Source organism: Solanum stenotomum, chromosome 3 (genome assembly GCF_019186545.1).
Source record: "Solanum stenotomum isolate F172 chromosome 3, ASM1918654v1, whole genome shotgun sequence".
Lineage (NCBI taxonomy): Eukaryota > Viridiplantae > Streptophyta > Magnoliopsida > Solanales > Solanaceae > Solanum > Solanum stenotomum.
The window spans coordinates 33,827,230-33,850,139 of record NC_064284.1 but is presented as its reverse complement, the minus strand read 5'-3'; the positions used below and the strand labels follow the sequence as shown (position 1 = coordinate 33,850,139).

The following is a 22,910-nucleotide window of genomic DNA, read 5'->3' as shown; positions in this document are numbered from 1 at the left end:
GAAATCCATATTAATTATCTCTTACTTCCACTATGGAAGGGCTGTATTATGAGCCACCCACATGGTCTTTGGTGTTCAACCTTGACTTTCTGGCAATTTGGTCACTTAGCAACAAAATCTACAATATTCTTCTTCATACTATTCCACCAATAGATTTCTCTCAAGTCATGGTACATCTTTGTGGAACCCGGATAGATCGAATATCTAGAACTATGGGCTCCTTCCATGATCCTCTCTTGGAGCTCATCCACCTTTGGAACACATGATTTATTGTTTATGAACATTTACCTTCAATTCAAGTAAGATGGGGCCTTTGTCTTGCTCAGCCTCTTTCATCACAATAACTCCACCTTCACTGGAATCTAACAAACAGACTCCAAAATGTGCAAGTGTATGAACTTCCTTAGCCAATTCTTTCTTGCCTTAATCAACAACAGTACTCTCATGGACAATCTACTCAAAGCATCAACAACAAAATTAGCAAACTTATTTACAAGGAATCCCTATGGCCTCAACGCTAGGCAGGAACAACAAAGGAATTCAAAGCGCTAAATAGGAAATCGAAAAAGGCAAAGGAACGAATAGTACCATTTTCAAAAGTAAATATGCTCATTAGTTAGGAGTTCGATGTCCAGGTTAAGGCTCACTCATTGAAGTGTGACCGTAGATCTGGTCTTTCCTAGGAATGAAAGCAGCCAAGTCTTTTTTCGACGGGGAGTTCAGTACAGAAGTCTAGTTTGGACTCGCTGTGTCATTCTAAAAGATGCAAAATAGCTTTTTAACAGATATAACACGAATATAAAAATGCACCCACTAGAACATTGGTACAATAGGAGGCTCGAGAGACCTCTAGCGTAATATAAGCTACCCCCGGAGAGACTTTAGCCACATCTTAACTTGAATGAAGCGATCAAGAAAGTCGTGGACCTCGTAGTACCATATACGACAACTCTATGGAGCTTTTTGGGTTGAAAACCTGTTCGACGTCAGAATCGATATGAAAACCCTAATATCACAGTCTTCCCTTACATGGGTTATAGAGGATAATCATGTCGTAATCCTTGAGCAACTCTAACCACCTACTTTGTCTAAGATTAAGCTTCTTCTAACAGAAAACATACCGGAGACTCTTGTGGTCAGTGGACCCATCCACATGAACACCATAACGATAGTGACGCCATATCTTGAGATCAAAAACTACCACTGCCAACTCGAGATCATTAGTTAGGTAGTTCCTACTGTGAATCATAAGTTACCTTGAGGCATAGGCTATAAGCTTACTATTTTGCATCAACACATAACTAAGCCCCACTCTGGATGCATTACAATAGATGAAAAAATCTTTGTACCCTCTGGTAGGGTAAACACTAGAGCAGTAGTTAACCGAGTTTTAAATTACTGAAAACTTTTCTCAGAAGCTTCAGACTATTGAAACTTAGTTTTTTTCTAACTCAACTTAGTCAATGGGCAGAAAATAGATGAAAACCCCTCGACGAGCCTTCTATAGTAACCAGCCAACCCCAAGAAACTCTTTATATCAGTTGGGGATATGGGTCAGGGCCAATTTTGCCTTTCCTTAATCTTCTGAGTGTCGTCCAAAATTCCTTGACCAGACACGATGTAGCCTAAGAACGCCACAAATTCAAGCCAAAACTCACACTTAGAAACTTGGCATAAAACTCTCAATCTTTGAGAGTTTGGAAGACTATTCTGAGATGATTGTCATGATCCTCCTCCTCATTCCTTGAGTAGATCATGATGTCGTCGATGAATACAATAACAAACATATCAAGATACGTCTTAAATAATCTATTTGTGAGATCCATGCATGCTACAACAACGTTAGTCAAACCAAAGTACATAACAAGGAACTCATAATAACCATACCGGCACCTGAATGTTGTCTTTAGGACATCACTTTCTCTCACTTTCAACTGATGATAGCCAAATCTAAGGTATGTCTTTAAGAAGCAAGTGGAACCCTGAAGTTGGTCGAGAAGGTCATCAATTCTTGGAAGGGGATGGTTATTCTTTATGGTGACATTGTTCAACTGGCGGTAATAGATACACATCCTAAGGTAATCTTCTTTCTTTCTCACGAATAAGACCGGAGCACCCCAAGGTGAGACACTTGGTCGGATGAAACCCTTATCAATGAGATCTTTCAACTGTTTTTTCAACTATTTTATCTCAGTTGGAGCCATTCTATATGGAGAAATATAAATAGGTTGAGTATCCCGAAGAATATCTATTCTCAAGTCTATTTCTCTCAGGAGGGACTTCAGGAAGATCGTCTAGAAAGACCTCTGGAAACTCACTCACAACTAGAATTGACTAAATAGACAATTTCTGATTACTAAAGTCATTAACTCGAACTAAGTGATAAATGCACCCCTTAGAAACTAACTTTCTGGCCTTGAGGTATGAAATAAAATGACCCTTAGGCACTGCTGAACTACTCCTCCAGTCTAAAACTAGCTCATTAGGAAACTGAAACTTGACTACTCGAGTTCTACAATCGACTGAGACATCCAACCATTTCATACTTAGAATAAAATCAAAATCCATTATGTCTAGCTCAACTAAGTTACCCATGGTGTCTTTGTGATAGATAAAGATGGTACAATTACGATAGACTTTTTTTGCTAGAATAGACTCACCAACATGTGTGGAAACACTAAAGGGCTCAAGAAGTTATTCGGGAGAAACGCTGAGCCTCATGGCTATATAAGTAGTAACAAAAGACAAACTCGCACCTAGATCAAGTTAGGCATAAACATCAATAGAAAAGACTCAAAACTCTGATTGATACCAAAAACCCACTTTTAAACACTTTAGACCTTTCAAAACTCAAAACTTCCAAAAATTATTTTTTTCAATCAAATTTCAAAATTAACTTCACAAAGTGATCAGAAATGACTTGGGGCAACTATCGGAGGGGTAAAACAGTAATTTTACAAATAATTCTAAAATTACCCTTCTGGGTCACTATTTGAGAACCGTACTTCAGAGATCGAGGGAGAAGTTGTTTGCTAAGTTCTCCAAGTGTGAGTTTTGGCTTGAGTACATGTCCTTTTGGGGTCATGTGGTGATCAAGGATGGTATTATTGTTAATCTGGTCAAAGTTGTAGTAGCTTATAATTGGTCTAGGCCTACTTCCCCTACCTAGATTTAGAGTTTCATTGGGTTAGCGAGTTATTATTGTGAATCATCAAGGATTTCTCTTCCATTGCGACTTATTGGCTAAGTTGACTCAGATACCGTTGAATTTCAATGGACGGATTAGTGTAAGGTGAACTTTCAAAAGCTCAAAGGAGTTGTTGACCTTGACACCTATTTTGGCTTTACCCAAGGCATTACAAGTATATTTCTATCCTAAATAAGTTAAAATACATTCCGACGATATTCTTTAAAAAGTGTTTTGTTACGTTTTTAAATACACTTTAGTATTTATTTGATTTGAGACTCATTTATTACTCGATTTTAATCTGTTTATCACCCACAAACTCCTTTTTACGGATTATGATTTTCAATTAAATTTATGTTTATTCCTTTTTCGATTTTGATGAGAATTTAGGTGATTTTGTCCCCGATTTTAAACCTTAATAATATGGGTATTGTTGGAACCCTTTTGATGTGCAACTTCTATTCTTGATAGTTGGGAATTGTTTCGAGGACGTAGATGTAGGATTAACACCGGTAAAGAAATTCAACTAAAATTTTGGCCTTCAAGGTAGGTTTGACTTATATTTCTTTCAGACTAGGTGGGTAGTTAACCATACTTATAAAGTAGACTATGGGGTGAAATAGTAGCATGAGATTGAAATATTTTAACCGGAGAGCTTATAAGTTTGCCTATGTAGGGGCTTGTTTGTGGTGTTTTGTCCATGTGGGGCATTATTTGTTTTGGTTGCCCATGAGGAGGTTTTATCACGACCCAAGGTACCCTCTAGGCGTAACATGGCGTATAGGACCCCGAGAGGCCCCATACAAACCACTTAGCATTCATAACATAAGAAATAGAATAAAAAAGATAAAGAAGTACATTTCAAGTCCAAAAGTTTTATAAAAGTAAAACGGAAGTCTAAAAAACTTGTCTCATTAGCCATCTAGTACAATAGAATGAAATTGGGCCTAGCCCATACGTCATGTCCAAAACTGAGTGAAATAAAGAAACTGAAAACAATGAAAATCCATCCTCGAAGCATGAGGACTTACCAAGGCTCGAAATCTCTCAAATCAACCTCTAGCCACGAAACTGAGAACCCTGACAATCGGACCCTACATTTGAGGAAATGTAGACAAGAGTATGCGTTCGTACAAAATATGTACCAAGTATGATAGCCATGTGTAACACTCCGAAAAATAATTGAGCTAAGAGTTGAACCATCCTTCGTAGTGAGTAAGTTTTTACCAAGGAATTTAAATTTTTCTTAAGTGTTTAAGTTCACTAGATATAGCACCTTGAGTTCCAAAAGGAATTAAAGAGAATTTATTCAAGTCATTCCTTAGTTCTTTTAAGTTTTGGGTCAACTTCAAATGACCATAACTTTTAGCACAAGATGTGTTAGGAGACCCATAAGATATCAAATGAAAGGTCTTGGAATCCTTTTTCCAACGCCACCGAGTTTTGCTAATTTTTGAGCTTGTATGAAGGAGATATGCCTATTTGAAGTCAGGCTGTCCAAATAAAGAAAGTTATCCAAAAATATGAGGGGTATTTTGGTCTCTTCCTTACCAAATCGGATTTAAACATTTTTAGTAAGGTTTTAGGAGTCTAAACTGATTAGAATCAGTTTCATTCATCCTCAAAGTAGGGTTTTAGAGAGAAGATTCAAGAGGAGAAAAAGTTCAAAGTTTCAAGCATTCGTTTAAGAAATTCAAGATTTCGCCAAGAACCTAGTCCTTTGAGGTATGTAAGCTTCCATAGCGTTGGATTTGGTCACCCACACGCCAATCATGAGTTTTTTTTGTGAATCTATCCATAAATATCGAGCAATTTAATATCTTGATGAGTTCTTGATAAGTGTTCTTAAAGTTTCCTTATCGATTAAGTTTTGATGTAAAATTCTACTTGGGTCAACTTCAAACAACCATATCTCTTAGAATATAAAGAGTTACGCGGCCCATAACCTATCAAATAAAAGGTATTTGAATCTTCTTTCCAACGCCACCAATTTAGTGCCGATCCAATTTCTAAATAAAAATTTATGACTATTTTAGTAACCTAATACAGTACTGTTACGAATAAGCCAACGGAAAAACATTAAAAAGCATCATTTTTGTCATTTTACCTCCAAGAAAACCCTAAACAAATTTCTTGACTAATAAAAGGCTCAATACAATCAGATTTTCATCTTTTAATCCATCATTCTCTTCTCTCCCAAACCCTAGGGCAAAACCCTAATGAAAAATCAAAGTAGAATACTTCATTCAAGATTCTTTCAATTTTTTTCAAGATTCTTCTTCAAAGTAAGTCTTTATCCAAGAATTCCATTCTTTTCAACTCAAATTCCTTCATACAATTATGAATCACTAATGAAAATCATAATTCTTGGCCATGGGGATTTTAAGAAACTAATTCAAGAATCTCAAGAAAGGTCTTCTTGATCGTTTACCTTCAAGTTAGAGTTTCAAGGCTTCTAATCAAGTTCTTCTATTCTTCAAGAACCTTGTTCTTCCAGGTATGTAAGGCTATCATAGTGTTGAACTAGTTCTTCCTCACGCCCTACATCTTCTTTCAAAACAGTAAAAGAGAAATCTAGGATTCTACCCCTAGATTTGAGTATTCTTGAGATAAGTTGATTTGAGTTATTGAGTTCATAGATATTTTAAAAATTCTATTCCTAATTATTGAGTTTTTATATTTTTATTGAGATCCTTGATTTGAATTTTTCATACTCCCAAACTAGATACTAGTAGCTCAGTTTATACTATGGTCCTGAATTCATGAGACAGAACTAAACTCTCTGAAAACAATTGCTGAGAAAAGTTGTGGACACAAAATTGACTAAATTCTATTTAAAACTAAATGCTAATACCCTGAGCTAAATTCATGGAGAAGGGCTAATTCATGTGAAAATACTACAATTACTGTCTAAGTTTTTTTCCTTTCAAATCTCCATGAGCATTCATGCAACCTCATTTAAATAAGTATTGAATCGAGTAGTAATCACAAGAATCAGTTTTGTAGAGAATCTGCATAGTTGGGCAAGAGCCCTAGTTTCATAAAACCATAATAATCAAAAAAGGAGTCTGATGTTTTGGGCATAAGGGAGAACGAAACTCATACTAAACACTCACATACCTAGTGGAGATAACTACGAATAAATCCTTTAGATTTTGGGACTGAACATGAAGGAGAGCTTTGCTTGTTCTGGAGAGAAGACTATCGCATATTTCTCGTCTTTTCTTTCTAAGTCTGATGATTTTAGGAGAATGAATGTGTTAGGTAGTTTTTGCCTAATTAATTAGGCTTAGACAAAGTAAAACAGCATAGTTTAAGTACCAAATGCATAGGGGGAAAGACCAATACAACCCTAACATAAAACTGACGACGTGACTTAAATGAGGGGCTTCATGAGCTGTTTAAAGCGTCACCGCCCATCTAGTGGGTCGTGATGTTGCCCTGCCCGACAGGGCTTCACTAAAACAGGCATAACTTTTTTCTCCGGGATCGGAATTAGGCAAACTTGGTGGCGTTGGAAAGAGAACTCAAAGACCTCTAATATGATAGGTCATGGGCCACCTAATTCATTTTATGCTAATAGATATGATCATTTGAAGTTGGAACAAAATTTAAAAACTGGTGGATGACTTGTACGGACCCCTAGACGGGACGTCTAAGTCACCACAGGCCGTCTAAGGCATCGTCTTAGTGACTACTGCCCAAGCAGTCCTGGATGGTGGTTCACAATTCCCTTAACAGGTTGTGGACCCCTAAACAGCCCATCTAGGGTGTTGTGAAGGGTCCATGGCCCATTTTGGGTTTGTGGACTTGCCTGATTGTCCTTTTTAGCCCTTTTCTCAAAGTCTGAGGTGTTACATAAACTAGATATATATGTTAATGGGAAAGTTCAAAAGCCACAAAGATTATAAAATGTAACTCATTTCTCTTTTAGTCCAACTTGACTATGAGGATGAATGATTTCAAGGGGAGATATTGTAATATCCTAAAAATTTCTAAGCTAAGACCTGAATCATTCTTCATATGTGTATAGGGTTGTACCAGGTGATTCTTAATTATCCATAGGTGTTAAGGTCAATTCGTTAGTGTGGGAATAGATTTGGAGATGAATTAAGGTCACAAGGATCCTCTAGCACTAAGTTGATTTGAAGGCTTCCTTACCAATTGAGTTTCGATATAAGATTTTACTTGGATCAACTTCAAATGATCAAATATCCTAAAATATGAAGAGTTAGGTGGTTCATAACCTATCAAATTAAAGGTCTATGAATCATTTTTTCAACGCCACCAAGTTTGCATCAATCTAAGTTCAAATTAAAATGCTATGCATGTTTTTCATGAAGTCATGTTATGCGATCGTGAACAGTTTCACGATCGGTATTACGCACTGTGGAGAAATGCCTGCGCTATCTAAGCAGCTTGTGTGGGTCTCATGGACGACCCCAAACTCCTCTTATGTAGTTGTTTATTATATAAGAAAAAATTACAACAATTTTATTGGATGATGTTATAAAATAATATATTGTGGACGTCCACTACATCAAGAAGTTACTCCATTACTTTCCTCCATTATGAAGATAACCATAACCTCCATAACCTCCACCTTTATAACCATTATTCTTGTAACCTTTCACTTCCATAACGTCCCCCATTATATTCATGTTTATGACTAACCTTTTGTATGCCTCTATGTTACACTATAAATAAATGCATAAGAGTTCATACTGTATACACTTGAAGATTTGGTGAACACTTGAAAGAAAGAAAGTTAGCTTATATTGTTCCTCTTGTCTTATATTCTTCCTCTCTTCCTCTTTATATTGTTCTTTTGTTCTTAAGTTTTACAACATGTTATCAACACGAATGTTCTACCATTGCAGGATTGAAGCAAAGTAAACAAAAGAAGGTAAAATAATTGTGTTTATTTTTTTCTCGGAAACAAGGTAAATTATTGTGGAATCTATTTTATATGTTACTTGTGAACAAGGTGAATGATTAATATTATTGTTACTATGCATTTTTTTTACCTATGACTATATATACTTTCTTTTGTATGTGAAACTTATTTTATATTTTATTTATGATTATGCTCATTGTTTTTGTTATTACATAAGCTTTTAATTTATTTTGTTTTGTGTGTGAAATATTTTGGGTTCACATGGAAATTGAAAAATGGGTGGTGATAGTGAGCAGTTTTATTTTAGTGTAATTGTAATTATTAATTTCTTCGTGTGCAATTGATTCCTTGATTTATAACGGTAATTCACTAGCTTAATTATTATGCAACAAATATAATATAATATGATGCTATATGTAACTTTTGTTTTGACAAGTTTAAGATATTAGTACATACTTTGTTGAGAATATTTTTATTGTGTTTTTTTGTTCTATATTTTATTATGCATGTTAATCACAAAGTGACAATTTTGTTCTATATTTATTTGTACATGTTAATCACAAAGTGGTAATATTTTTTTTAAAGCTCAATGGTGAGTCCTACTATATTTGGCATTTATGTCATTGATTGAGGGTAAGACGAAGGATTCAAGTCCTATCGCACCAAGAGGGTAATCGGGTGAGAGTCCTGATGCATCATGATAATAAAATGTTGGGTTGGGTCCCAACAAATAATGATCTAAAATGCATTTTAATGGGTAAGACGTTGGGTTCAAGTCCCAACATAATACAATGATTATGTAATGATGACTAAGCAAATTGATATGCTCTTGATAAAAGTCATGAAATCTGCCTAATTGATTTGCTCCATTCTCTTATGTGAATGTGGTGGCAGTGCATAATATGTCTGAAAAATGACAAGTGGTTGAATGTATGAATATGGGTGTGGTAAAATGTTAATGGTCATCATTGTGGTAATTAAAAGGAAGAACGTTATGGGTTCTTAAGATGTTCCTTCAAATGTAAAGATAATTTTGTCCATTAAAGTGGTATAAAAGGTTATTGGACACATTGTTTCTTAAGATGGTCCTTCAAATGTGAAGGTAATTGTTATAGGTAATTTTTATCCATCAAAGTGGGCACATTGTTGTTGGTGCAACCCAATTTGAAAAGTTTTGTAATTTCTCCATCAAAATAAATGAATACAAAGTGGCAGTACAATTGGTACATTTGACCTCTTAAAGTGATGTTGAGGTGAGTCACATAAATTTGATAATGTCAAAGCATGACAATGAATTTCTAAAAATATGAGCATGATGAAGGAATCACATGCAAAAGTAAACTAAAAGTTTACTAGAATAAATATCAGTTGGCATAACCGGTTGGCCATTCCGGTTCAGAGTGATGCAAAAGAAGTTGAGAATTCATGTGGCTATATGTTTGAAGAAATAAAAGATTCTTCAAGATTCTCTTTTGTTGCTTGTTCTCATGACAAAATGATAATTGTATCAACTAAGGTTGGGATTGTATCCCCTGAAATTATTTGGAACATATAGAAAGGTGAATATGGGCCCGTTCACCTGCCATATGGACCGCTTACTATTATGATTTAATAGATGCATCTATGGTATGGTCATATGTGCAATTGTATCAACTTACAAATTGATTTGTAAGGTTGTTAGCTCAAATTGTTAAATTAAGAGCACAGTTCCAAACTATAAAATTATGTTGATAATACTAGTTGGTTTAGCAGAAATTGTTTGCCTCCAATTATAGCTATACCATTGATTATGAGAACAAATCTCTCAAATAAAATTTGGTATGAGATGAGTTTATTTAACATGTATGCATCAAGCCAACAAGGTTCTCCCATCACAATTGGTCCAGGGTCAGGAACCAAATAGTTTCCATCTAAAAATTTGATGTGTGCACATATGATTTTATTGCTCCACCATGCACAAAGATGGATCCCCAAATTAGGTTGGGGGTAAATGTTAGATTTCCTAACATTAGGGGGAGATATGTTTAGCAACTGAAAATTATGTGTGAGGTGAATTATCTAGATCCTCATTAAAAAAAAGTGAACTTGAAGTTCAAGAGATAATTCATTTGCAAAATGTTGCAAATAATTTGTCAAATGTATTTGTTGAACCAATATTTTAATTAAGCTGCAAATGCTCCAATTAATAGTCCTTCAAGGACAGAGTCTATGGTACGCCAGAAGCGTCATCGACCAATCGATTCCAAACGTAAAACTAAGTGAGGAAGGAGAGGAGCAAATTATCAAAATGGTCATGATAATGAGGTAAGTGCTTTGAAAGAGCACAATGACACAACACTTCATAAAACCTTGGCAAAGGTTCAGGTACCTGAAAATGATGAAAAATGAAGAGATCTCGATAAGTTATGTCGTATTGAAATTGTATCAAAATGACCGTCGATGGTATCTTTGATATGAAGTAGCACTCAATGCTATAAGTGGTTACGAGGATCTTAAATTCGAATCTGTCATATAATGTGGACAGATAAATGATTGGCCAAATAAAATGCACTATTCAAGTATATTTTGTTTCACTTAGAAAAGTGATGTTTTTGAACTTATAGTTCATAAATCAAAATATATGTCAGTGGGGTACAAATGAATCATTGTGCGAAAGTATAACTGTAAGATATAAAGTATTGTTTGTGCCTCGGGTCATAAAGGATTTTTGCAGAAGTCCTGACAGTATTAAATGGAGATATGTTCTCTAGTGGTGGATGCAATGAGACTTATTTCAGTCTGGCAATAGATGAAATACTTGAATATGTATAATGACTGATTATCATGTCTAACTAGACGATGAAAGTTATATGAAAATTCTTGAAGGATTTAAAAGGTCTTAAAACAATTCCATTGAGTACCCAATGGTTCTGAGATTGCTTAACACAGAGAAAGAATCTTTCGATCTCATGAAAATGATTTAAAATGTCATGTATTAGTGCAATTGGTGCACTTACATATTGTTGGTTATGCAAATGCTAGAAGATCATTTGATATACATAACGAAAGTTATGTGAAAGGATTGTTGTATTATCATTCAAGTTATGACAAGAAACTAACAAAGCAAGTTACTCAACACATAGAAGATGTGTGATTTCTTTGAGAAGAAAAGACGAGTTTCAATAAAATTGAAATGATCAATCTCTAAGTCAGAAATGATTTGATTATGTAGATGCATAATATTTATTTGATCTGTATAAAGCTCGATCGCAAATGAGCTATTTTTTTACATATGGAGGCATAACAGTATTTTGACATTCAACGAATCAAACATTAGTAACCACTTCTTCAAATCATGTAGAAATAATATTGATTTATAAAGTAAGTCGGGAGTGTGTTTGGTTGGAATCATTATTTATCATATTCAGAAAATATGTGATTTTCTTTTGAAAGGGATATTCCAGCCACCATATACGAAAATGATATATAGCTCAATTGAAGGGAGGATACTATCAAAGGAGATCGAACAAAGTATATTTCACCAAAAGTCTTTTTCACACATGATCTTCAACAAAATGGTGAGATAGACATTCAAAGATCCATTCAAGTGATAATCTTGTAAACTTATTCACTAAAGATTGCCAACATCAATATTTGAGAAGTTGTGATACAAGATTGGAATGCATTGTTTCCGAATATCAAGTAAAGTTTTTATCAGGGGGAGAAAAATACGCATTGTACTCTTTTTCTTAACCATGGTTTTATCCCAATTGGGTTTTCTGGTAAAGTTTTTAATGAGGCAACATTCAAAGCGTATTAAAAGATATGTGTACTCTTTTTCCTTCACTAGGATTTTTTCTCACGGGATTTTTTCCTAGTAAGGTTTTAACGAGGCATATTATCTATGGACATCCAAGGGGGAGTGTTATAAAATAATATATTGTGGATGTCCACTATATCAAGAAGTTACTCCATTACTTTCCTCCATTATGAAGATAACTATAACCTCCATAACCTCCACCTTTATAACCATTATTCTTGTAACCTTTCACTTCCATAACCTCCCCCATTATATTCATGTTAATGTCATGTTTATGACTAACCTTTTGTATGCATCTATGTTACACTATAAATAGAGGCATAAGGGTTCATATTGTATACACTTGAATATTTGGTGAACACTTGAAAGAAAGAAAGTTAGCTTATATTGCTCATCTTGTCTTATATTCTTCTTCTCTTCCTCTTTATATTGTTCTTTTGTTCTTAAGTTTTACAACAGACGAGTAAATATTGATTTGATTTCACAATTTTATAACAGGATAAAATGGTCAATTAATCTATTTCCTTGCTTTTAATTGTTTGTGTCTACTTTATGCTTATGTCATGTCCCTGTTTTTTTTTTCAAAGGCAATTATATCATGGGGTAGTGGAGACATTTAAATAAATTAGCAGTTATTTCATTAGGAGTTATTTTCTAATAATTCCCACTAAATTAAGAGTTACTTTAGAGTTTTTGGCCTCACACCAAATCATCAAAAACAAAATGATTTACTATCACACAAATATATACTTCATATGTCCCAAATTATATGATTTACTTTCCTTTTTTGTTAGTTTTAAAATGTATGATACGTTTCTATATTTAGTAATAATTTAACTTTAAAATATTCATTTTATCCCTAATGAAATGATTTCTAGCCACATAAATATCTATGACTTATTTCATATCAAAGGTTCAAAAGTCTTTCTTTTTTTTCTTTCTTAAATTTTGTATCAAATCAAACAAACTCATATAAATTGAGATGAAGGGAGTATAACGTATTACAATTATTTTAATCAATATTATTTAAAATTTACAATGTTGCTAATATTTGTAAGTATTGATTTTACACTTAATGATATGATTTACTATCATATAGATACATCTATACAACTTATTTTAGATAAATAATTTACTAACACACATATACATATAACTTGTTTTAGATTAAAAATTTATAGATATATATCTTATTTTAGATTAAAAAAATTAATATTAATCAATCAAAACTACTTAAAAGAATAACTTCGTAAATAACTATTGGATCTGTGCAAAGCACTATATATATATATATATATATATATTACCTTAAAAGCATGAACTCCTAACTTGAATGTTAAATTACTATAATATCCCTAACGTAGGTTGTGACTTTTCCGATAAGTTGTGACTTTTTTCAAAGGGTTGTGATTTTTCGATGAGTTGTGACATTTCCAAAGAGTTGTGACTTTTTTGAAAAGGTCACTTTTTCAAGGAGTTGTTGTGACTTTTTTCAAAGGGTTGCAATTTTTTGGTGAGTTGTGACTTTTCCAAAGAGTTGTGATTTTTTCAATATGTTGTGACTTTTTCAAAGGGTTGTGACTTCTTGGAAAGTCATGATTTTTCAGAGAAGACACAAAACACTTGTCCATCTACCCTTTGTTGACTATAAATAGAGGGGTTTCCTCTCATTTTTCAACCACAATTTTTTTTAATCTCCTACTCTACTTCTTGCATTTTAAAAAATTTCATGTTATTTATTGTCGTTGACTGAGTTCGAAGTTAAGCGGAATATGAGGTACCACTATTCTAATGAAGTGAATCGTTCTATCTTAAGAGGGTACATTCCATAACCTCGAGTACTTGAGGAAAATAATTTTGATGATATAATAATTATTTTTTTGCTTAATATATACATTAGTATGTAATGTTCCAATATATGAATTAACATGATGTAGTCCAAATTCATTTGTTTTTGTTAACAATTTCTCTTGTGATGTAAATATATGTTTCTGAACATCTTTTTTCAAAATTATTAAACTTCTCAAGAGTGAAAATATGTGAATATATATGAATCATTTAAAAATTTATCAATTACAAAATAAATTTTATATTCAGTAATATGGAATAAACATTTTCATTTTGTCCCTACACTAAATTAAAATCTAATAACTATATGAAAAAATAGTAACATTAATTAAAAGTCCTATTTATTTATGTAAGTATAAAATTTATTAGAAATACATCTATTGCACATTAATCCTTTAGTTATAACATTATAAATTCTCTTAGTTATTACTAATTATTGCAAACGTTATTCACACTCTTTAACATTCTTTAGTTATAATATTATGAATTCTCATAGTTATTACATTAATTATTTCTATCTTTCATCTTTTCTTGTATTAACTTTTGACCAGTCGTCTATAAGGTAATATTACTGAGATATGACTAATTACATGATTGACCTCATCAAATTGAAATAAATATATGCATTATTGCATTTAACTAATAAAAATTTTCATTGACCATCTTCATAGATTCGCGTGAATAAGAGATATATATACAATCCACATTGAACATTTACAAAATAATCTGCAATATTATTTTGTGCAAAGCTTATTATTCAAATCATCACTTAAATAAGCAATACTATTTACTATAACATATATTTTCTGAATTGATAATCATATGCAGCGCACGTGTCGAAAAACTAGTATATATATATGAGCATGTATTTTTTTATTAAAAAAAAACTAATATAGTACATCAATAACTAATATTAAATTTATAAGTTTCTAATTTAGTGGGTGTTTGGATTGGCTTATTTTTAGTAGCTTTGGGTTTTTAAGCTATTTTTGGGTTTCGGAAGTATTTGTATAACACAAAAAGTTTAAGCACTTTTTTAAAGCTGAAAAGGTAAAAAAAAAAAAAGAGGCAAAAGTCAAAATTTGGGTATTCCCGACGTATAACTTTTGACTTTTAACGTATAAGTCACCTTAAATAAAGTCAATCCAAGCACCCCGTAAAATCGTCCTCCTTACTTTTTATATGTTTTGAAAATATGTGTGAACCATATAATGAAATATAATTTTTTTTATTAAAAGTATTTTGGAGTAAACGTGAAACTAATATTGTAATTGAATGTGTCTTGGAGAAAGTAAGGACAAGGTGGGGATAGGCTTAGCCAGTCAGTCTGTGTTTGTGGAAGCTAAGCTCTCAAACTCTCACTTTGTTATTTCTTCTTTTCTTCTTCTTGTTTGTGTTGTTGTTTTTGGTGGTTAAGATTGAATGGCTGCTGCTGCTGTTTTATCTCTGCCTCTACCTAAGCTTAATGTAATTAAAGCTTCTTCAGGCAGTAGTACTACCTTTGCTCCAGAGAGTCTTGAAGAGAAATTTGGTCGTAAAGGCATCAAGTTTTCAGATGGAGGAACAGTTGAGCTTACTGTTAGAAATGGAAGTTCAGTGAAGCTACAAATACCAAATGCACATATCACTTCTTACAAGCCTAAAGTTTATTGGAAAGATGATGGCTTTGAGGAAGTTCTTTACACTCTTCCTAATTCCAGAGGTGGCATTGCTTTGGTAATCAATGAAATCTTGGAGCCTAATCCTAAACTGCCCGTCCCGAAGACAACAACACCTTCTGATCAATGGACTCTCACAGATGTTGATTCTGACTCTATTGATGCTCTACAGGTAAGCATCTATGTTGCTCGGACTCTACAAAAATGTGTATACATGACTAAATAGACAATTTCTTGATCCTTCAAATAGATTTCAATTGCAACAGTATAGGTCATTCTTGATTTTCTTGTCCTTTGCCTCAAAAGGGAATAATTACTCCTACCACTGTTATGGGCAGGTTGAATTGAGCTGCAGCCGAGGGAGTCTAGATATTAACTATGTGGTGTCACTCTATCCATTGAGTATGGCAACAGCAGTTATAGTGAAGAACAATGGCCAAAAGCCTGTCAAGTTAACGACAGCTATACTAAGCCATTTGATGTCTAAGACAAGAAAGGGAACAGGAATACAAGGACTCCGGAGCTGTACTTATTGCACACATCCTCCGTTGTCTTCTTCCTTTGAAATTTTATCTCCAGGGGAAGCTATGAAAACTGAGGAACCCGGTATGTTCTCTTTTGGTTGGGAACCAGAGAAGAAGCCCGGCATATGGTCTACTCAAGATGTGCCCATTACTGTCCTCAAGCACAAACTCAGTAGACTTTACAGTGTCCCACCACAAGAAAAAGCAAAGGATTTTTATAATTCAATACCTTCAAAATACGAAACAATCGATCAGGTATCACATTCAAAACAAACACTCTCCCGTAACTACATACAAGTAATACTTGTTTTATAACTCATTGTTTAGTGCTCCTTTAGCATCTTAAGAACAAATTTGTCACAACTTTAATTGTCTGTCTTAATAGAGCATAAAGTTCAGAAAAGCTATCTTTAGAAACAGCAGAAAACTTAATGTTTTGTTTCGTTTCATTTCCAGGGTCGTGAGCTCTTCTTCAGGGTAATACGTATGGGCTTTGAAGATATTTACGTATCGAGTCCAGGTTCATTTTCAGAAAAGTATGGGAAGGATTACTTTATCTGCACAGGCCCTGCTTCAATGTTGGTTCCTCTTGTTGTGAATCCTGGTGAAGAGTGGAGAGGAGCACAAGTTATTGAGCATGATAATTTATGATTGTCCTCTAGAACTTCAGAACTGGAGTAACAATTTTTTTAAATGTATATCTTTATTTTACAAGCTTTCTGGACCTCCTGAATTTATTCATCAAGAAACAGCAATGCCAAATGTACTTGGTTATTCCTTTTTTTTTACTGTTTATACTCCACCAGAAGAGTAATTGTAGTCATCAATCTGAGAATTCCAAAATAAAAATGGATTTAGTGAATACTTGTTTCTCCGTTTTTCTCTTCGCGTCCAAGCAAATTCAGTGAGTTGAGCTAGAGATATGTTCTTTCAACTACATGGGCTAAATAATAAGGTTAGACATGTTAATAGAATCCACAAGTTACACCCTGAAAAAGAGAGTATTGAGTAGGTACCACCACCCAAAATATCATAACAAGATATGTCAAAATACACACAAACAAAAAAGGGAGCATAATCCACAAGCCCTTTCAACCATTAGGTCATAGCCAACCAAAAGTTATCCAAATACAAGTTAAGAAATATCATATCATGCAACAAGTATAACAGAACTTAGTCATCTTGGCATACCATCTGGTGCACTCTATTCTTTCTTCTTCTGTTTGGCATGGCTGCCATTAACACTTGTCTCCTCTCTCCAAATGTAATTTCCGGTTCTCCAATTTCTAGATCCCCGAGCAAAAGCATATCCACATTTTCTACTCCTCTCTGCAGTCCCCTCCACTACAGTAGCTTAACAAGAAATATTCAATTGCCAGGGGTAGCTTCAATATCATACCCACCCATTGACACGGAATACTTGGAAAGTGAGTTCAGTGGACATGGAGTCACCTTCACAGAGGTTAATGAGAGTTGTGTTGTCCGCATGGCGTTGGAGAATGGAAGTATAGCTAACTTGATGCTTCCAAGTGGTTTGATCACATCATACAAAGCTCAAATGTGGCATGGAGGCACAATGGAGTTGCTGCATACCACTGTCTCAGAAGGACAGAATGGTTCACCAGTCATTGAAGGAGGAGTTTCACTAGCCTGCAATTGCAAGAACGATGAAGGTTTTTCATGGTCACCAAGTTCTTGGGCTCTTCATCAAGTTAAAGGAGATCCTCAAGGATCTATTCAGGTGCTTTTTGTACTTACTATTTATTTATGAATTATGGTTTACAAGTGCCTAGTATATTGTTGAATTAGATATTTAGACTTGTTGGAGGTGCAGGTGGAATTGATTTGCACAAGTTCAGATGGAAAGATTGAAGCTAAGTATATGGTTACTCTGCAAGCAGATCTTTTAACTTCAGAGATTAAAATCTTTAATTTAGGTATGGCAAGCTTCCGGATGACGGGTTCAGTTCTTAGCCATCTGACAGTAAGCACACCAGAAGCCAGTTATGCTGTGGGACTGCAAGGCTCAGATTTCTTCAGCAACCCTCCATTCTTAGCTAACTTCAGCATTATTCCGCCTGCCTTTGGGAAGACGAAAAATCAGCCTTCTAAGAAATCTTTTGGGGAAATATTCTCAAGCTGGGGTACAAAAAATCAAAACCCAGAGAAAATTGCAGAAAAAGAGTTGGAGGGTGAAGAAACAGACAACTACAAGCATTTGACTGATGAAATGAGCAAAATTTATAAAAGTGCACCTAGGAACTTCACACTCATCGATCGGGTAAGCTATCGTCATGAAATGAATCAATATTAAGCAATTTCTGAATTCTAGCTGCTAATTGATCTTGACATGTTGATAACTATTCATGATCAGGGAAGACGAAACTCGGTGGTAGTAGGACGGGACGGGTTCAAAGAAGTGTACTTGCTGAGTCCTGGCTCAAGACATGAAAGTTATGGCAGATACTCATACATATGTGTTGGGCAAGCTGCTTTGCTTCAACCAATAATCATAGAATCTCAGAGTGAATGGAGAGGTAAACAAAGTTTGCATAACCCAAATATGTGAAGTTTTGAACCAGCAATTAGCAAAGCAAGCCGATCAACTTGTTTTCACACAGAATAGAGTTTCTCATAGCAAATCAAGAGATGGCAACATCATTACAACACAGAAACCATTAATCAAGCAGATACACTTGATTTAACTTTGAAAGTGAGGTCTGATGTAGATATTAAGCTATAAATACTGTTTGGTTGCTTTAAAACATAGGTCTGTTTGTCCTGTTGCCCATGTTTTCCCCAATTAACTCAAGCAAAGTTTACAAATATCTATTTTATTCATCTGCTCGTGGAATCGATTTACTCAACAAGCTATAGACAGCAATTTATCTTAAATGGACAATTAAACAGATGTGTAGAACAAAGGCTATTGACAGTGCATGAAAAAGCAATATCTTTTTCGAAAAAGAAAGACTTCAATTGACATCCAAATAATCAATTCTGATGATAGGATACTAGTTCTGTAGCAAAGTAGATTAATCCTCAATGAGCAATGAGAAAATTAAGATACTGAAGGTCCTATTTAGTACCCACTATCTAAGAGTGGGATCTATTATAGAAGACCAACTACATATTTTAGGTGGGAACAAGGTTGAAGCTTTGGTCTTGATTGCCTATCCACAACGAAAGTACGAATGCTGCCAAAAGTACAGCTAAGATACCAAAAATCAATATGCGAGCAGAAGCATAGCCTTTTTGGGGAATGATTCCCTGAAATTCTCTTCCATTATGGGCAACATCATTTGAAGATACTTGCACATCTCCATTAGCTTGAGCATCTTCTGTTGAAGATACTGATTCGGAGTTCAGATGGTAGTGTTTCTCATCATTAGATGTTGCCCCTTCTCTATACTCACGCCTTTCACGATGGAAGAGGCCATTAACTTCAGACTTTTCTGGACTTCCTTCACACCTGCACAGGGATGGACTCCTAAACCTTCTGGTTTTCCTCTCAGAAATGTCTGAGTTCCCATCATTGGCATCCTGAAGGAGATGAATAAGTTTTCTTGGTGTTGCAAAGATCTTCACACTTTCGACATTAACATGAGAGCGTGACCTCTGAAGCACAAAAAGAGAAATGTCAACCATGTTAGGGCACCCATTAAATAGATATTAAATAGTACACCATACTAGAAGCACATAAATTCAATGTGTCAAGGATTTTACTTATCTGTTCCATTTATATTTTGAAACACCGAAAGTTATGTTATTTAACTTAAAACAATTACATAATTTCTCTGTGCACATCCCAGAGAAATCATATACACAGAGTTTTTACTTCTAAGAATGGCATTGCTATTTAGTTAGTTTTGTGGCAGATGAACTAGAGGGAACCATCAATTTTGTTTATTTCTTTAATCCTCTTTGCAACTCAAATAACCGAGTTGTATCTTCTGTTCATCAATAATAACACAAGGAACTTTTTTAGCTCCAAAAGACTCCATGCTGTCTGTTGTTCCAACAAACATCTACTAAGATTTGATTTTGACTTTAGAAATAGTAAAGCAATTTAAACTTCCAACACTATAAACTGAGCAAAGAACAAACTACACTCAATAACATGTTTTACCTGAGGACTTGGAGTAGCACTTCTGACAAAACCATTTCGGGCAGATCTTGGCAAAAATCCAGCAAATTCAGCAGTGTTATCTCCGGTACCATTATGAACCTCATTGTGCTCAGAGTTTATGACACCATTTCCATGTGTGAATTCGGAGAAGATGCCATCCTTTAGAGAGACATCAACACCGCCATTTGCACTCTTCTTCCAAAGTTTTCGGTTCACACTCCTATCATTACCCAAAACATAAGGGCCCTGATTGATTGAAACAGGGGAGTCCATAAATGGTTCATAGTCAACAAACGAATTAATTGTGCGTGATTCTGGTGATGCAGTTAAAGATGATTGGTCACCAGATCCCCACAGATTTCTCCTCATGTTCCCTCTACTGTCAAAGTTGGATCCAGTCATTGAATCTACATCTCTCTCAAATTTAGAACCCTTCTCAGAGCATATTCTCTTTGCAGTCTGTAATGCTTCAAATGCAGCCCCTCTAACATAAAGCATCTTGTCAGATTGACATTTTTCCATCTCCTCCATAACCATTCTGAGCTCAGAATGTATGCTTCTTTGATCCAAATACTTCATCAAAGAGTTGACCATATGAATGGCGGACAATCTTTTTTGAGAATTCCCTTCTCCACTGCTACTACTTAAAATTTGTAATCCAGACTGTATCAGCAATCTTGCATAAGCTTCCATGATTAAGCTATTGTGTTTGGCTAATGAAGTGACTAGAGCCATATGAGAATTAGTTTGTGTATGCTTCTCCAAAGCCCCGGCAACTCTTTGACAAACCTCATGAACCATCTCATTTGAAGCAACCCGCCAGTTATCAGAATCCACCAGAGCCTTTAGGCAGAGAGCAGCTCCAGAAGATAAACTCTCCTGTCTCCCCAGAAGACAATCTGAAAGGGGCTTTGAGAGGGAGTGTATAATGTATCTTTTCTTTTCCTCTGGTGTCGTTGGGTCCATACTGTACCTCGCAATGGCTGGAACAACTTTTGAACAAGCTTGGTGAAGGGCAAAAGATCCAGCACTGGATGTCAGGGTCTTGATAATAGTGCTCATGATGTTATCAATCTGAGGAACAATTTTAGGTCCATGTACACGAGCAAGTACCTCATAGAGTGAAATTGTGTATTCTCCTGATGATGCATTGGATTCTTTGGTTTCAGAAACCTGAGCAAGAAAGAGAGGGATTGCCTTGGAATCCAGCTCTTTCACATATGACTTCAATGCTTTCATTGCGCATTTTCTACTCTCAGCATCCTTATCTAAATTCTCCAGCTCTCTTCTAAGTATTGGGCTCAAACTCCTCCCCATTACTACCACTTACCTACAACCAATTAACATGTTAGACAGCAAAACCAAACAAATAAAGATCTACATTAAAAAAAAATTCCTTCATTTTGGGTATTACACCATGTATTATCTTCAATTAGTACTGAGAAATATGAATCAGAACTTATTCCACCAAATCTTAAGACACTTTTAACAAACTGAAACTTCAATATATAGCCAAAACAACAAGATACTCAATGTGATCCCACAAGTAGGGTTAGGGAGGGTGTAAAATGCACTCAGACCTTAACCCCACCTGTGCCGCAATTTAATACAACAAACTTTACAAGAAATCCAAATATTAACAGATGGGTGTATCCAATTCTTATCAAGATTCGCTTTTCAGAAGAAAAAAAAAAGAAATTGGACAACAAGGTAAAGTTGAATTCAAATATTTAATCAATATACTCAAATAAAAACTTGCCATTTCAAAGCAATTAAGGAACAACTGCAGTGTTCTTAAAAGTAAGAGATAAGCAGTGAGAGGATATGGTGCAAATTGAAGTAGGCCCATTTTGGGCAAAGTTTCTAAGAAGAAGAAACAATAACGAGTGCCTCAACATTTCCAAGAAACCCAGATATTATATACATTCCCAACCAAAATAGCACCTTCTTAGCCCCAAAAAACACAAAATGACAAGTAAGATCAGAAACACAAACTTGCAAGTTACAGTGAAAAAGGAGATTACAGATGATTCAATGTAGCCCAAATTGGAAGATAACCAACAAAAATGATACCTTCTCTTTAGTCAAAGATGAGTCCCTTTCAGATTGTTAGAACAGCAACAACAATTGCACGTCAAAATCACAAGATTTCTTCTAAAGCAAAAAGAGTTGCCAAGAATGAACAGATAAATTTAGAGAGAGAGAGAGAGGGGATCGCTAAAGAAAGTAAGTAGGTGTTCGAATTTGCTCTGCGATTATAGTGGTCTGCTGTCTGATTTGTTTACCTATTTTGAGTGAAGGGTACCCATACATTTTGAATCTTTCTTCTTAATTCCCCCGCCTCTTCTAATTCAAATTTCAATATCCTAATCCTCCCTTTACGAATCATTTCGCAGCTGATTTATTATTTATACATATACTAGTATACGTTCCCGCGCGTTGCGCGGTTAATTGATAAATGTAATTATAAATATTAATTTATTGACAATTTTAAAGTTTAACTTATTTTTAAATAATATTATCAAATAAATGCTTCACATTAAATATGTATACATAATAACTTTAACAATATATTAAAATAAAAAATAAAGATCCAAATCCAACGAAGTAAACACCAATCATCCTGCAAATAAAAACTTTGAATCATTAAAAGTTATAAGCAATAAAAAATAAAAAAAATCAACAAAAACTAATGATTTGCAATAATTATTGATAAGAGATTTTAATGCTTAAAAAGTTGCTATATCTATATTTCAAATCTCACTGATAGTGTTAATTCTAAGTATGAAGTTGATTATACTAACTTTGTCTCAATCACTACAAAGTCACATCCAAAGAAGAAGGAAAAAATTATATTGTAAAAAAAAA

General features: G+C 34.5%; 3 protein-coding genes across 3 annotated transcripts; 2 read left to right on the top strand and 1 right to left on the bottom strand.

Moving 5' to 3' along the window:
- Window positions 1-14,997: 14,997 nt before the first annotated feature.
- LOC125857985 (photosynthetic NDH subunit of subcomplex B 2, chloroplastic) lies at window positions 14,998-16,775 on the top strand. The gene is made up of 3 exons (XM_049537642.1): window positions 14,998-15,561; window positions 15,728-16,168; window positions 16,370-16,775. The coding sequence occupies exons 1-3, from the start codon at window positions 15,154-15,156 to the stop codon at window positions 16,562-16,564; spliced, it is 1,044 nt and encodes a 347-aa protein (XP_049393599.1). The 5' UTR covers window positions 14,998-15,153; the 3' UTR covers window positions 16,565-16,775.
- A 258-nt stretch (window positions 16,776-17,033) lies between these two features.
- Window positions 17,034-18,713, top strand: LOC125857983 (protein NDH-DEPENDENT CYCLIC ELECTRON FLOW 5). Its single transcript, XM_049537641.1, has 3 exons — window positions 17,034-17,654; window positions 17,748-18,194; window positions 18,288-18,713. The coding sequence occupies exons 1-3, from the start codon at window positions 17,142-17,144 to the stop codon at window positions 18,480-18,482; spliced, it is 1,155 nt and encodes a 384-aa protein (XP_049393598.1). The 5' UTR covers window positions 17,034-17,141; the 3' UTR covers window positions 18,483-18,713.
- A 148-nt stretch (window positions 18,714-18,861) lies between these two features.
- LOC125857982 (protein SINE1) lies at window positions 18,862-22,297 on the bottom strand. The gene is made up of 3 exons (XM_049537640.1): window positions 22,116-22,297; window positions 20,043-21,372; window positions 18,862-19,531 (listed from the first exon to the last, which is right to left on the bottom strand). The coding sequence occupies exons 2-3, from the start codon at window positions 21,357-21,359 to the stop codon at window positions 19,049-19,051; spliced, it is 1,800 nt and encodes a 599-aa protein (XP_049393597.1). The 5' UTR covers window positions 21,360-21,372; window positions 22,116-22,297; the 3' UTR covers window positions 18,862-19,048.
- Between the last annotated feature and the right edge of the window lie 613 nt (window positions 22,298-22,910).

Excerpts from the sequence above, each read along its gene's own strand:
- LOC125857983 (XM_049537641.1), top strand. The coding sequence starts at position 17,142 with ATGGCTGCCATTAACACTTGTCTCCTCTCTCCAAATGTAATTTCCGGT. Across the intron at positions 17,655-17,747 it reads ATCCTCAAGGATCTATTCAG|GTGGAATTGATTTGCACAAG; the intron begins GTGCTTTTTGTA and ends TTGGAGGTGCAG. Across the intron at positions 18,195-18,287 it reads ACTTCACACTCATCGATCGG|GGAAGACGAAACTCGGTGGT; the intron begins GTAAGCTATCGT and ends ATTCATGATCAG.
- LOC125857985 (XM_049537642.1), top strand. The coding sequence starts at position 15,154 with ATGGCTGCTGCTGCTGTTTTATCTCTGCCTCTACCTAAGCTTAATGTA. Across the intron at positions 15,562-15,727 it reads ACTCTATTGATGCTCTACAG|GTTGAATTGAGCTGCAGCCG; the intron begins GTAAGCATCTAT and ends TGTTATGGGCAG. Across the intron at positions 16,169-16,369 it reads AATACGAAACAATCGATCAG|GGTCGTGAGCTCTTCTTCAG; the intron begins GTATCACATTCA and ends TTTCATTTCCAG.
- LOC125857982 (XM_049537640.1), bottom strand. The coding sequence starts at position 21,359 with ATGGGGAGGAGTTTGAGCCCAATACTTAGAAGAGAGCTGGAGAATTTA. Across the intron at positions 19,532-20,042 it reads GTGCTACTCCAAGTCCTCAG|AGGTCACGCTCTCATGTTAA; the intron begins GTAAAACATGTT and ends TTTGTGCTTCAG.